A 12,233-nucleotide genomic window follows, 5' to 3' on the forward strand; every position below is an offset into this window, starting at 1 on the left:
CAAAATGAGGCCTATCAGGCGGGAAGAGACCCCATTTTCTCCAGCTGGGAGAGGGAACCGGAAAACCCTTCTTAGGTTCTCAATGATGCAACGGTGGCTACAGAAGAAGGTGGCTATGGAGTATGGGTACGATTACCCCTATGCTCCATGGGAGGTTATGTTGGAAATCGAGGCAAAGAGGGAATCCTGGTGTGACAAAGCTATATGGGACTTCCTGTTTGTCCCTAAGCCATAGAGAAATTCATCTAGGGTGAATATATGGAAGAACTTTCTGTCAGTACAGACACAGTGGAATCACGGGCGGTCTATCTACCTGGACGGAGTGGAGGTCCGCCGCCCAGATGGATCTGGCCAGGTCAATCCGCATCCGAGACGACGATGGAAAACTGGTGAGAATTCCTCATCCTGATTTCTACACCTAAAGGAGAATTAAGAAAGTTTTCAAATGAGGCTGGCTAGCCTGTTCTATGGACTGAAAACAGACAGAAAAAAAGTCTGTGTTTCCTTCAAGTTCAGTTGTTGTTGGGGCATATGTTCCCTCTTTCTCCCATCACCCCTTCCCCTTCTATCCTTGGAGAAGGAGTTGTGGACTTACATTAGAGGGCCATCCCTCTCCGGAGAACTTTTTGGAACGACTCCATATTGTTGTTCCAGAGACCTTTTGGGCCATCGGGTCGGGGTCACGGATTACAAACCGAAGAAAAAAACAAGATTCTACCTCAAGTTCCAGATGGACTACCTTGGCCATTGGGCCAGGACTGGAATTTCGAAAACAGCTGCCTAGGAAGAAGTGGGCAGCATACCGAGAGTTTTAGTGGGGGGTGCCCTGATATCGTTAAGGGCCCCTGAAGAGATCATTTTTCTTCCCCATGGGACTGTTGGGTTGCTCAGGCTCCAGCAACCGAATTCCTGTGGGAGGAAATCTATGGACTATAGTAGGTACTCAGTGGTAGGGATCACGACCACCAGTGGCGGCTGGTGCTCAAAATTTTTTTTTTGGGGGGGGCGCAAACAGAAAAATGTAATAGGCATTGCTTTGCGGCAAAAAACGCTGTAAAAAATTGTGTGACTTTGAGGTCACAAAAGTGTGAAAGGGGCCTTCAGTAATCAAGGTATAGTGTGCCCCCTTCAATGCAGAGTGACCACAGCGTGCCCCCTTTCAATGCAGAGAGACCACAGCGTGCCCCCTTTCAATGCAGAGAGACCACAGCGTGTCCCCTTTCAATGCACAGTGACCAGCGTGCCCCCTTTCAATGCACAGTGACCAGCGTGCCCCCTTTCAATGCAGAATGACCAGCGTGCCCCCTTTCAATGCACAGTGACCAGCGTGCCCCCCCTTTCAATGCAGAATGACCAGCGTGCCCCCTTCAATGCAGAGATCATCGTGCCCCCTTTCAATGCAGAGACCAGCGTGCCCCCTTCAATGCAGAGATCATTGTGCCCCCTTCAATGCAGAGTCCAGCGTACCCCCTTTCAATGCAGAGACCAGCATGCCCCCTTTCAATGCAGAGACCAGCATGCCCCCTTCAATGCAGAGATCATTGTGCCCCCTTTTAATGCAGAGACCAGCGTGCCCCCTTCAATGCAGCGACCAGCGTGCCCCCTTTCAATGCAGAGACCAGCGTGCCTCCCTTCAATGCAGTGACCAGCGTGCCCTCTTTCAATGCAGAGACCAGCGTGCCCCCCTTCAATGCAGTGACCAGCGTGCCCCCTTCAATGCAGAGACCAGCGTGCCCCCTTCAATGCAGAGACCAGCGTGCCCCCTTTCAATGCAGAGTGAACAGCGTGCCAAGCCCCCCCCCCCAGACCAGTGCACTTACCTGTAGCAGTGGCTTTTCTTCAGTCCCCGCGTCTCCTCGAGTCCTCAGTCCTCCCGTATCCTCCTCGGCCAATGGCATGGGGTTTGCCTTTCGGCCAATCAGGAAGCGGCTCTCTGACCCACTTCCTGATTGGCCAGGAGGTTCCGTGTGACAATAGCGTATTTTCATTCGCTATTGTCACACAATGGGTGGGCTCGGGGTGCACTGCTCTGCGCCCGGGTCCACCCTTTGCTGAAGCCTATTAGAGCCTCTGGCTCTAATCAGGTGATGTAAAAAAGCCCCATTGAACTCCATGCGTCCGGCGCCCCGCATGTAGATTAGGGGGCCGGACGCATGGATAGGAGGGGCGGCGCTCCTGTGCCCCAACGCACCGGCCGCCACTGAGGACCACCTTGGAGGAGTGGACTGATCACTGGGTCAAGACTGCCAGAAGAACAGATCGTTTAGACAGGGATGCTGGATGGGAAGGCCGCCCCTGTGGGGAGGGTCTTCTCATCATCCTGAGTTAGGAATTAACAACTTGTGAAATATGTGCCAGTATAAGTGCCTAACCTTTCCTTCTTCTTTTTTCAGGTTGTATAGAGTTATAGTGGTAGTTAGTTAGGATGCCATGTGTGTCATTACTCACCAAAACAAGATTTGTTTTGTGGGTTGTGCATTACTTGCCCATGCTCTCAGAATGTATTATATTGTATAGCAGAGAAACATATATTTTTTCACTTAATGTATTCTTTAAACATTCGTTCTTCCCTTTTCCCCCTTTCCAAGTTTGTGGGATACTCCTGATTATTTGTAGAATTTTTGGTAGGGGGTGGCTGCCCCAGAGCCAATGGGACTTGGCTCATTTTTGGTGGGGGGTGGATGTAGCACCCTCCTAGTTAGGTGCTAGGTTCAAAGCATTGTATGCTCCATCTGCCTATCAGGGTAGCTTGATCTATTACGGTAGTTTGCCTGTTGCATGTTCCCAGGTGTGATTCACTGGGTCTAAGGGAGTGCCCCACTGCATCCAATAGGGAAGCCTGTTGGACAGTGGAGGAAACCTGGCCAGTGACACATTGGCTTTTGTGAGAGTCCCAGTGGGAGGGCACTCTTGCAGTGCATCCTGGGATTGCTCATAATGGGTGGGGGGACATGTGACAGGGCATCTTTGGTGGGAAGCAGAATCCTAGGAGGAGACTGATGGCTGTCTCTCCTCCTGCTGTATGAGGAAGGTGGTCTTAGGCAGTCGGCCTAGTGAACCAGGAGTGGAGCTGAGCTGCAGAGGATCTGGTGTAACTGAGGGTGGAGCTGCTGGCAGAGTCTTCCGGGAAAAACAGTGTCCGTGAGTACCAGGGGACTTGCCAAAGGGTCTGCCTAGGAAGGGGGACCACTCCATTGAAGTCAGAGGATCAAGGGACTAGCTCACATAGATGTCAGAATAAGAATAAAGGGGGTGCCGTGTAGAACCCTGAAGTATAGGGCCCAAAGGGGGTGCCAAGTAGGACCCTGAAGAGTAATTCACAATACGGTGCAGTTCATTTAATTTTTCTACACTATAGTGGCAAAGTGAAGCAGCGGCCTTGCCGCATTCAGCTAATCAGAAAGTCCCAGCAATTGTGCATAGTTATTCAGTTGGAGTATCCCACTCATCCCTTCTCCTATGCCAGTTCTCAATTAAATCAACAAAAACCCAAAACCCCTGGACTGTTTTCTGACTGAGCCAAGCACTTAGAATATGCTATTTTGTCAAGTTGTTCCTATGGGTAACCCAGGGGAATCCATTACCAGCAGCTCCCAAGGGAGTAGTGCTACACTAGCATGCAACAAAAAACTAAAGAAAATCCATCCGATAATCTGATCGTGTGTATGAGGCTTTAGACTTGAAGCAATGCCTGTGTGATCTTGAGAGCTATGGACCTCAAGTAGCATCAGAGTCAGACCAAAATAGTGCAGGCACTACTTTGAAGTCGCACAGATACAGACATCTCAAGTCTCCCGCATTTTGCCTTGCACTCACGAACACCCACGAGTGCAGGGCGATATTCCAGCAGGGCTGAGGACAGCAGTGTCAGTGCCGAGCTCAGCTGTCATGACTGAGAACGGAGCCTCTTTTTAGGGCCGGCTCACATGCGGAGTGATATCGAGTGCACTCCGCCTGTGGGAGGAGGAGCCATACAGAGGAAGCACGTGGCTCTGCTCTCTACTGCAGCCGTGTGCTTCCTTTGTATGACTCCTCCTCTCACAGGCGAAGTGCACTTGATATCACTCTGCCTGTGAGCCGGTACTATGGAGGATATAGCGGCTCCATTCTCACAGTCTTGATAGCTGAGCTTTGCCACTGCCGCCCTCAGCCCTGCCAGGATATCCAAAGCATACCACAGAGCCCAGCGCACCACAGAGCCCAGCATACCACAGAGCCCAGCGCACCACAGAGCCCAGCATACCACAGAGCCCAGCATACCACAGAGCCCAGCGCACCACAGAGCCCAGCATACCATAGAGCCCAACACCACAGAGCCCAGCATACCACAGAGCCCAGCGCACCACAGAGCCCAGCGCACCACAGAGCCCAGCATACCACAGAGCCCAGCGCTCCACAGAGCCCAGCATACCACAGAGACCGGCACCACAAGCCCAGTATACCACAGAGACCAGCACCACAGAGCCCAGCATACCACAGAGCCCAGCGCACCACAGAGCCCAGCGCCACAGAGACTAGCACCACAGAGCCCAGCATACCACAGAACCCAGCACCACAGAGCCCAGCACCACAGAGTCCAGCATACCACAGAACCCAGCACCACAGAGTCCAGCACCACAGAGCTCAGCACCACAGACAGAGCCCAGCATACCACATAACCCAGTACCACAGAACCCAGCATACCACAGAACCCAGCATACCACAGAACCTGGCACCACAGAGACCGGCATACCACAGAGCCCAGCACCACAGAGTCCATCACCACAGAGCCCAGCATACCACAGAGCTCAGCACCACAGAGCCCAGCGTACCACATAACCCAGCACCACAGAACCCAGCATACCACATAACCCAGCACCACAGAACCCAGCATACCACATAACCCAGCACCACAGAACCCAGCATACCACAGAACCCAGCACCACAGAACCCAGCATACCACAGAACCCAGCATACCACAGAACCTGGCACCACAGAGCCCAGCATCACAGACACCGGCATACCACAGAGCCCAGCATCACAGACACCGGCATACCACAGAGCCCAGCGGCGCGGAGTGCCACCTCCCTGATGAGTTTTTGCAGGTTGGGATGTCTGCAGATATGAATGATACTCATTAGAAATCATGGTGTACGACTTGACATGTGACCTTGCAGTCCCAAGACCCAGGACAAGTCGCACAAGTGTGAAAGGGGTCTTAGTCTGAGCGATTTATTTAGGATAATAGGATTTGTTCATAGGTTTTTATGTTTAAAACGAATTCAAATGCTGCAGCCATTCTCTGGTCTGTGTCTTTTATTATGTTAATGTGTGGTAAAAAGAAGAGGGGTCAAAACCCCCATTCCTAAACACAGCAGCCTTTTTCTCCTCAGTCAGAAGTGGCAGAGTGCTGTGTGAATCCCCATATGGTTGTATGGGAGAGGAGTGCTCCATCCTACCCTCCCCGCACAGAGCGCGTTCTCGCGATGTCTCAGGAGGTTTGGTGTTGGGCGGCCTCCGTAGCCGAGCTCCGCACGTTCTGTGACGATTATTCAGACTGGGAAGCCGCGAACTTGGCTGTCAGCTAGAAGTGAGGATGGCGGCGGACCCCAGCTTGGAGATGGCCTCTATGATCCCGGCTCTGCGGGAACTGGCGGGGTAAATGTCCGTGCTGATGTCCAGCTGCTGTGGAACACATTAGGCTGGCGAGACATGCTGAGATTTGTGGTACCACAGCCGCTGGACTGCCTCAGAAAAGTGTGTGTCATCTCCACAGCTTGTCTACTTTAGTAGCTATGGCCTAATGAAAGTATCTGATGTTCTGTGCCCCGTGTAGTGTGTGACAGGGGGATAGGGTTCCTAGTCTGCACAGGACAGCAGTCAGGGCATGCTCTACAATGGCCAACTCAGCCATGACCAGGCCATTTTTATTGTAATACGGCACTGCGTTACTTTAACTGACAATTGCGTGGTCGTGCGACTCTGTACCCAAAAAAAACTGATGTCCCTTTTTCCCAACAAATAGAGCTTTCTTTTAGTGCAGTTTGATCACCTCTGCGGTTTTTATTTTTTGTACTAAAAACAAAGAACGACCGACAATTTTGAAAAAAAAAAATATATTTTTTACTTTCTGCTTTAAAACTCACCCAATAAAAAAAAATGCACAGAATCAAATGTCGTCAATTTAGGCCAGTATGTATTCTGCTACATATTTTTGGTAAAACAAAAAAAAAAAAATTCAGCAAGCGAATATTGATTGGTTTGTGCAAACGTTATAGTGTCTACAAACTAGGGGAAAGATTTATTTATTTTTTTAACTAGTAATGGAGGTGATCAGCGACTATAGCGGGATTGCTATATTGCAGCGCACAAATCGGACACTTTTTTGGGGACCAGTGACACTAATACAAGCATCAGTGCTAAACATATGCACTGTTACTGTACTAATGACACTGGCAGGGAAGGGGGTTAACATCAGGGGGCAATCAAAGGGTTAATCATGCCTAGCCAGTGTTCTGGTGTAGTGGGGGAGGTGCTTTTAGTAGTGGAAGACATGGATCGGTGTTTCTGCTTTACAGAAACACAGGATCTATGTCTTCCGTAATGACAGAATGATAATCTGACTTGTTTACATAGGCAGACTGGCATTCTGTCAGTGTACCGAATAATCAGCGGGTCCCAGCGGACATCGGGGCCGCGGGACCTGCTGATTAGCTCCTGCTGTGTAAAATCTCAACAGGAGTGAGCCGCCATCGACGTGCACTCACGCTCAAAACCCGGAAGTGCAGAATCACGTATGGCCGCCCTATAGCAGTAAATCTGCTATGAGCCAGTCGGTAATTGGTTAATTTCATCGGCCAGAATTATTCGAGGTATTTATATAGTGCCGTCAGTTTAAACTGTGCTATACATCTATATACCCTCTCCGGCCACTTTATTAGACATGCCTGTCTAATTGCTGGGTAACACAAATTGCTAATAAGCCAATCACATGGCAGCAACTCAATGTATTTGGGCATTTAGATGTGGTGAAGGTGACTTGCTGAAGTTCAAACCGAGCATCAGAATGAGGATTTAAGTAACTTTGAACGTGGCATGGTTGTTGGTGCCAGACTTGCTGGTCTCAGTATTTCTGGGATTAGCACGCACAACCATCTCTAGGGTTTACAGATAATGGTCTGAAAAAGGGAAAATATCCAGTGAGCGGCAGTTGTGTGGATAAAAATGCCTTGTTAAAGTGGAGTTCCACCCTATTTTTATACTTCCATCTTCTCGCTCTGGGTCACCTGAAAAAGAAATGGATAATCGCATATTTTTTTTTTTTTTACTTACCTCGTAGCGAAGAAAATATACTTACCTTACTTCCTTCTTCCTCCTTCCTCGGCCGCGGCCCGTCGTCACTTCCTGGCTCTGCAATGATTCCTGGGAGCTGGACGTTATAGCTCCCAGGAATCATTGCGCCTGCACCGGCCCCGACGTCAGTTCCGGGTCGCGCGCGTCATCCCCTTCTAAACAGCTTCTGGGCATGCCCAGAAGCTGTGGAGGGATGACGCGCGCGACCCGGAAGTGACGTCGGGGCCGGCGCAGAGCATCGTGGGACCAAAGAAGGCGGAAGAAGACGCCGAAGAGGACGCGCTGGCTTCAAGCTGCCCACATCTGAGATGGCAGCGCTGGACAAGACGTTTGCAAGGTAAGTATTTGTCCTAACAGGTAAGTGCAACCCGGGACAGATCAGAGGCTAGCCATTGTGGAATGCACTAGCCCTGACTGTCCCGGGGGTATTAAAAAAAAAAAAAAAAAAAAAATCCAGGGTGGAACTCCGCTTTAATGTCAGAGGAGAATGGGCAGACTGGGTTTGCAGGATACCATCTCTGAACGCACAACACATCGAACCCTGAAGCAGATGGGCGACAGCAGCAGAAGATCACATTGGGTGCCACTCCTGTCAGCTAAGAATAGGAAAATAAGGGTACAATTTGCACAGGCTCCCCAAGATTGGACAAAAGAAGATTGGAAAAATGTTGCTGGTCAGATGAGTCTTGAATTAAGCTGGTAGGATCAGAAATTGGTGTAAACAACATGAAAACATGGATCCATCCTGCCTTGTATCAACGGCTCAGACTGGTGGTGTAATCGTGTGAGGGATATTTTCTTGGCACACTTTGGGCCCCTTAGTACCAATTGAGCACCGTTTAAATGCCATGGTCGTCTTGGGTATCGTTGCTGACCATGTTCATCCCTTTATGACTACAGTGTACCCATCTTCTAATAGCTACTTCCAGTAGGATAATGCACCATGTCACAAAGCTCAAATCATCTCGCCACTGGTTTCTTGAACATGACAATGAGGTCACTGTACTCCAATGGCCTCCACAGTCATCAGATATCAATCCAATAGAGGACCTTTGGAATGTGGTGGAATGGGAGAGTCACATGGATGTGAAGCTGACAAATCTGCAGCAACTGCTTGATGCTATCATGTCAATATGGATCAAAATCTCTGAGGAATGTTTCCAACACCTTGATGAATCTATACCACAAAGAATTAAGGCAGTTCTGAAAGGTAAAGGGGGTCCAACCTGGTACTAGCAGGGTGTACCTAATAAATGGACCACTGAGTGTATATTGTACATTCACATTAGCCTCTGCCCTCAAGGAGCTTACAATCTAAGGTCCCTAACTCCCATTTATATACTAGGGCCAATTTACCTACCAGCATGTCTTTGGGAGAGTGGAAGGAAACTGCAGTGACCCTTGTGCTGCTTTGCAGAAGTGCTAACCACCTAGCCACTCTGCTGCCCAACATTTTTATGGCCTTTTGAAATAAACGCTCAAGCACTAAGTGGCCATAACATAAACATCCTCTTCTGAGCACCTCTAAATGACTGTGTGTGTATTGACTTTTTAGGGGCTGAAAAAGAAAAGTAAAATCCCTGTAAAACAGGCATTTATTAGCTCAAGTGTGCATGAGGCCTTAGCCCTCGTTCACAGCTGTGTGCCTTTTTTTGCAAGACAGCAAAGGGCAGCAGTACCTAGTGGTCTCCACCATCCTTCTGTTACACAGCGTCCTCCAGCTCATGACTTCTATCTATTAACCACCACAATCTGGGGGTGGGTGTACATCCTAAATCTAACTGTAAAAGCACATGCTAGTGCATGGGGGGCATTTTTAGTAGGGTTTCATCATTATAGTTTTTTTTACTGATGATTACTGATACTTTTTCGGTCAAGTACTCACTGATTAACAAACAATCAGCGCAGACAGGTAAGATGTGTAAATGTAAATGGAAATGCTGACTGGACACCGACCCAGGATACACGGCAAAATCCCAGAAAGAATATGACAAATAAATTGGTGCAGTGCAAATCCTACATGCTGTTATATACATAGGTCATACATGTATAATAGAAAAAAGTCCCAAAAACACAGGTTAAGAAAAGTCCTTAGGTCCACTTAAAGTGGAGTTCCACCCTAAATTTATACTTGCCTCCATCTTCTCGCTCCGGGTCACCTGAAAAACAAATGGATAATCGCAATTTTTTTTTTTTTTTTTACTTACCTCGTAGAGAAAATATACTTACCTTACTTCCTTCTTCCTCCCCTCGGCGGCCACGGCGATTCGTCACTTCCTGGCTTTTGCAATGATTCCTGGGAGCTGAACGTCATCGCTCCCAGGAATCATTGCGCCTGCACCGGCCACGATGTCAGTTCCGGTGCGCGCGCGTCATTCCCTTCTAAACAGCTTCTGGGCATGCCGAAGTGACGGCGGGGCCGGTGCAGTGCATCGTGGGACCGAAGAAGAAGGAAGAGGACGCAGAAGAGGATCGCGCTGGCTTCAAGCTGCCCACACGTGCGATGGCAGCGCTGGACAATACATTTTCAAGGTAAGTATTTCTCCTAAAAGGTAAGTGCAACCTGGGACAGATCAGAGGCTATCCATTGTGGAATGTACTAGGCGTGACTGTCCCGGGGGTATTTTTATTAAAAAATGTATTTCCAGGGTGGAAAGCTTTAAGGTGCTGAAAAGAATGTAGGAAGCAATGATTCCAACCAGTGATCTCCCTCCACCAGAAAGCACACCGATGCCCTCACCTCATATTTTGACCCCTGTTTTACCAGAAGGTCAAATACCGCAGTATAAGCAGAATGATCCACTGTAGTCAGCAGGCACCAGGTTTCTTTAGTGTATTTACAGGCATAAACCACTTAGCAGCTATAGACAGGGTTCAAAATATGAGTTGAGGTCATTGGTGTGCTTTCTGGTGGAGGGAGATCACTGGTTGGAATCGTTGCTTCCTACATTCTTTTCAGCACCTTAAGTGGACCTAAGGACTTTTCTTAAAGAGGAAGTAAACCCTCCTCTGCAAGTTGTACCTATAGGTAAGCCTTATCATAGGCTTACCTATAGGTACTGTAAATATCTCCTAAACATGCACCGTTTAGGAGATATTTACCTTACATGCAGCCAGTGACGTCACTGGCGCATGCGCTCTGAAGAAACGGCCGCTGGTGCCGTTCCTTCAGAGCGCCGTGACGGGAGTGACGTCACCGCGGCTCCGGGCAATCAGATGGCCGGATGCCGCGATCCCGGAAGACTGGCGACTGAACATGTCGCCCGTCATAGAGGTAAGCGGGCGGCACGGCGGGGGCTCGTTCTAAGGTAAGTATTTCATAATGAGCTAGTATGCGATGCATACTAGCTCATTATGTTTCTCTTTCAGGGTGAAGAAAAAAAAATGGGTTTACAACCTCTTTAACCTGTGTTTTTGGGACTTTTTTCTATTATACTTGTATGACCTATGTATATAACATCATGTAGGATTTGCGCTGCACCAATTTATTTGTCAAGTACTCACGGATACTGATACTTTGCGGTGCGATTTCAGCCCATTCAAAATTTTCATTTGTTTTGCGTATCGAAGCATTTGCACAAATACCAGTACTCGTGCAAATATTTATCGGCATCAGTGCAACCCTAATTTTTAGTTCCAATGTGCTGCTGGGAAACTGACTGCAGTAGATTGCAGAGAACAGATTACACAACCCTAACACTATTCCTCCTTGGAGTGGAGCTCCAGGGAAAAAATATGTTGGGGAAACACTACAAGTCATATAAGTTACCTCTAATAATGGCTATCCTATGACTGGAATGCTGCTGTACAAATCACAGCATTACTGTTTTCGGATACTACACACAGCACTCCTGGTGCTGCGACTGTGAGTTCTGGCTTTAAAACTTTTAAATAAATTCTGTTTAACTCTCTCTTCTCCTGTCATTCACAAAACAAGTAGAGATCCTGTTGTTTACCCTTCCCTCCTGTCCCTTCACTCTCCTTCTCTCCCTTTTCCATTCACATTCAAGACATTCTGTGACTGCACAGAAGGGCTTTGTTTACATACTCACCTCTTCTGCACCAAAGACAAATCTTACTGTGAAGAAAAATACTGGTCTTTGTTGCACCTTAATTCCCCTAGAGCATACATCCTGAAGCAGACATGTAGATCTACTATACTGTTTAGATGTTTGGTATTTTTTGGAGCAGAAGCCTTCTGATTAACAGTGCCCATAGACCTAGGCCTATGGCATAGGTACATTAAACAGAAATTTTACCACGCCAAAGCTCTGCTATACTTCTCCAAGTAAATATGTTGATGAAAAATCATCATTGCCATATTTATTTAAAAGCTAGGTTCACTTTTTGAACATGTTAAATGTTACACCCAGGGGCGTAACTACAGGGGTGCCATTGGGACCCAGCCCCATGCTGTATGGCTCCCCTCTATGCCTGGACAGGAGGGATGGCATATAGAGGAACCGATGCCCTCCATGTTCCTCCTGCAGCTGCTGAATATCATCTTCTTTTCTCCTGGCTGCAGGAGCAACACTGGGGACATAGGTTCCTCTGTATGATGCCCCTCCTATCCAGCTTCCTTCTGCTCCCAGCGGGCCCCTCTGCTCTCTCCTGGCTCCCCTGTGATCTTTCCCGGGGATTTCTGTGCTCTTCTTCGGTCTCCTGGCCCCCTCTCGTTCCCCCGCAGCACTGCCAGGTTCCCCCTCCCCTCTCCCACCGGCTACTGCGTGGGAAGTGTCAGGATGGATCGTGGGGAATTACATTATTTACTTTGCTCCGAAGGAGTAGCTAGGCAACAGAATATGTTAACAATAAAGCTTTAACATATCCCACCCTCAAGGGGTGGTCCCCTCAGTCAATACCCTCCTACTTCCTGCAACCATATCCCAGTTTTAATGTCT

The 12,233-nt window shown here is 48.6% G+C and overlaps 1 protein-coding gene across 1 annotated transcript in view; it reads left to right on the forward strand.

Moving 5' to 3' along the window:
* Positions 1-5,530: 5,530 nt before the first annotated feature.
* Positions 5,531-12,233, forward strand: part of ATR (ATR checkpoint kinase) — a 345,838-nt gene continuing 339,135 nt past the window's right edge. Inside the window, exon 1 of the mRNA XM_082249535.1 lies at positions 5,531-5,637. Coding sequence (XP_082105661.1) covers positions 5,576-5,637 — 62 coding nt within the window. The 5' untranslated portion in view covers positions 5,531-5,575. The remainder of the gene's footprint in view (positions 5,638-12,233) is intronic.

This window comes from Pelophylax lessonae (genome assembly GCF_965119305.1).
Source record: "Pelophylax lessonae genome assembly, chromosome: 3".
Classification (NCBI taxonomy): domain Eukaryota; kingdom Metazoa; phylum Chordata; class Amphibia; order Anura; family Ranidae; genus Pelophylax; species Pelophylax lessonae.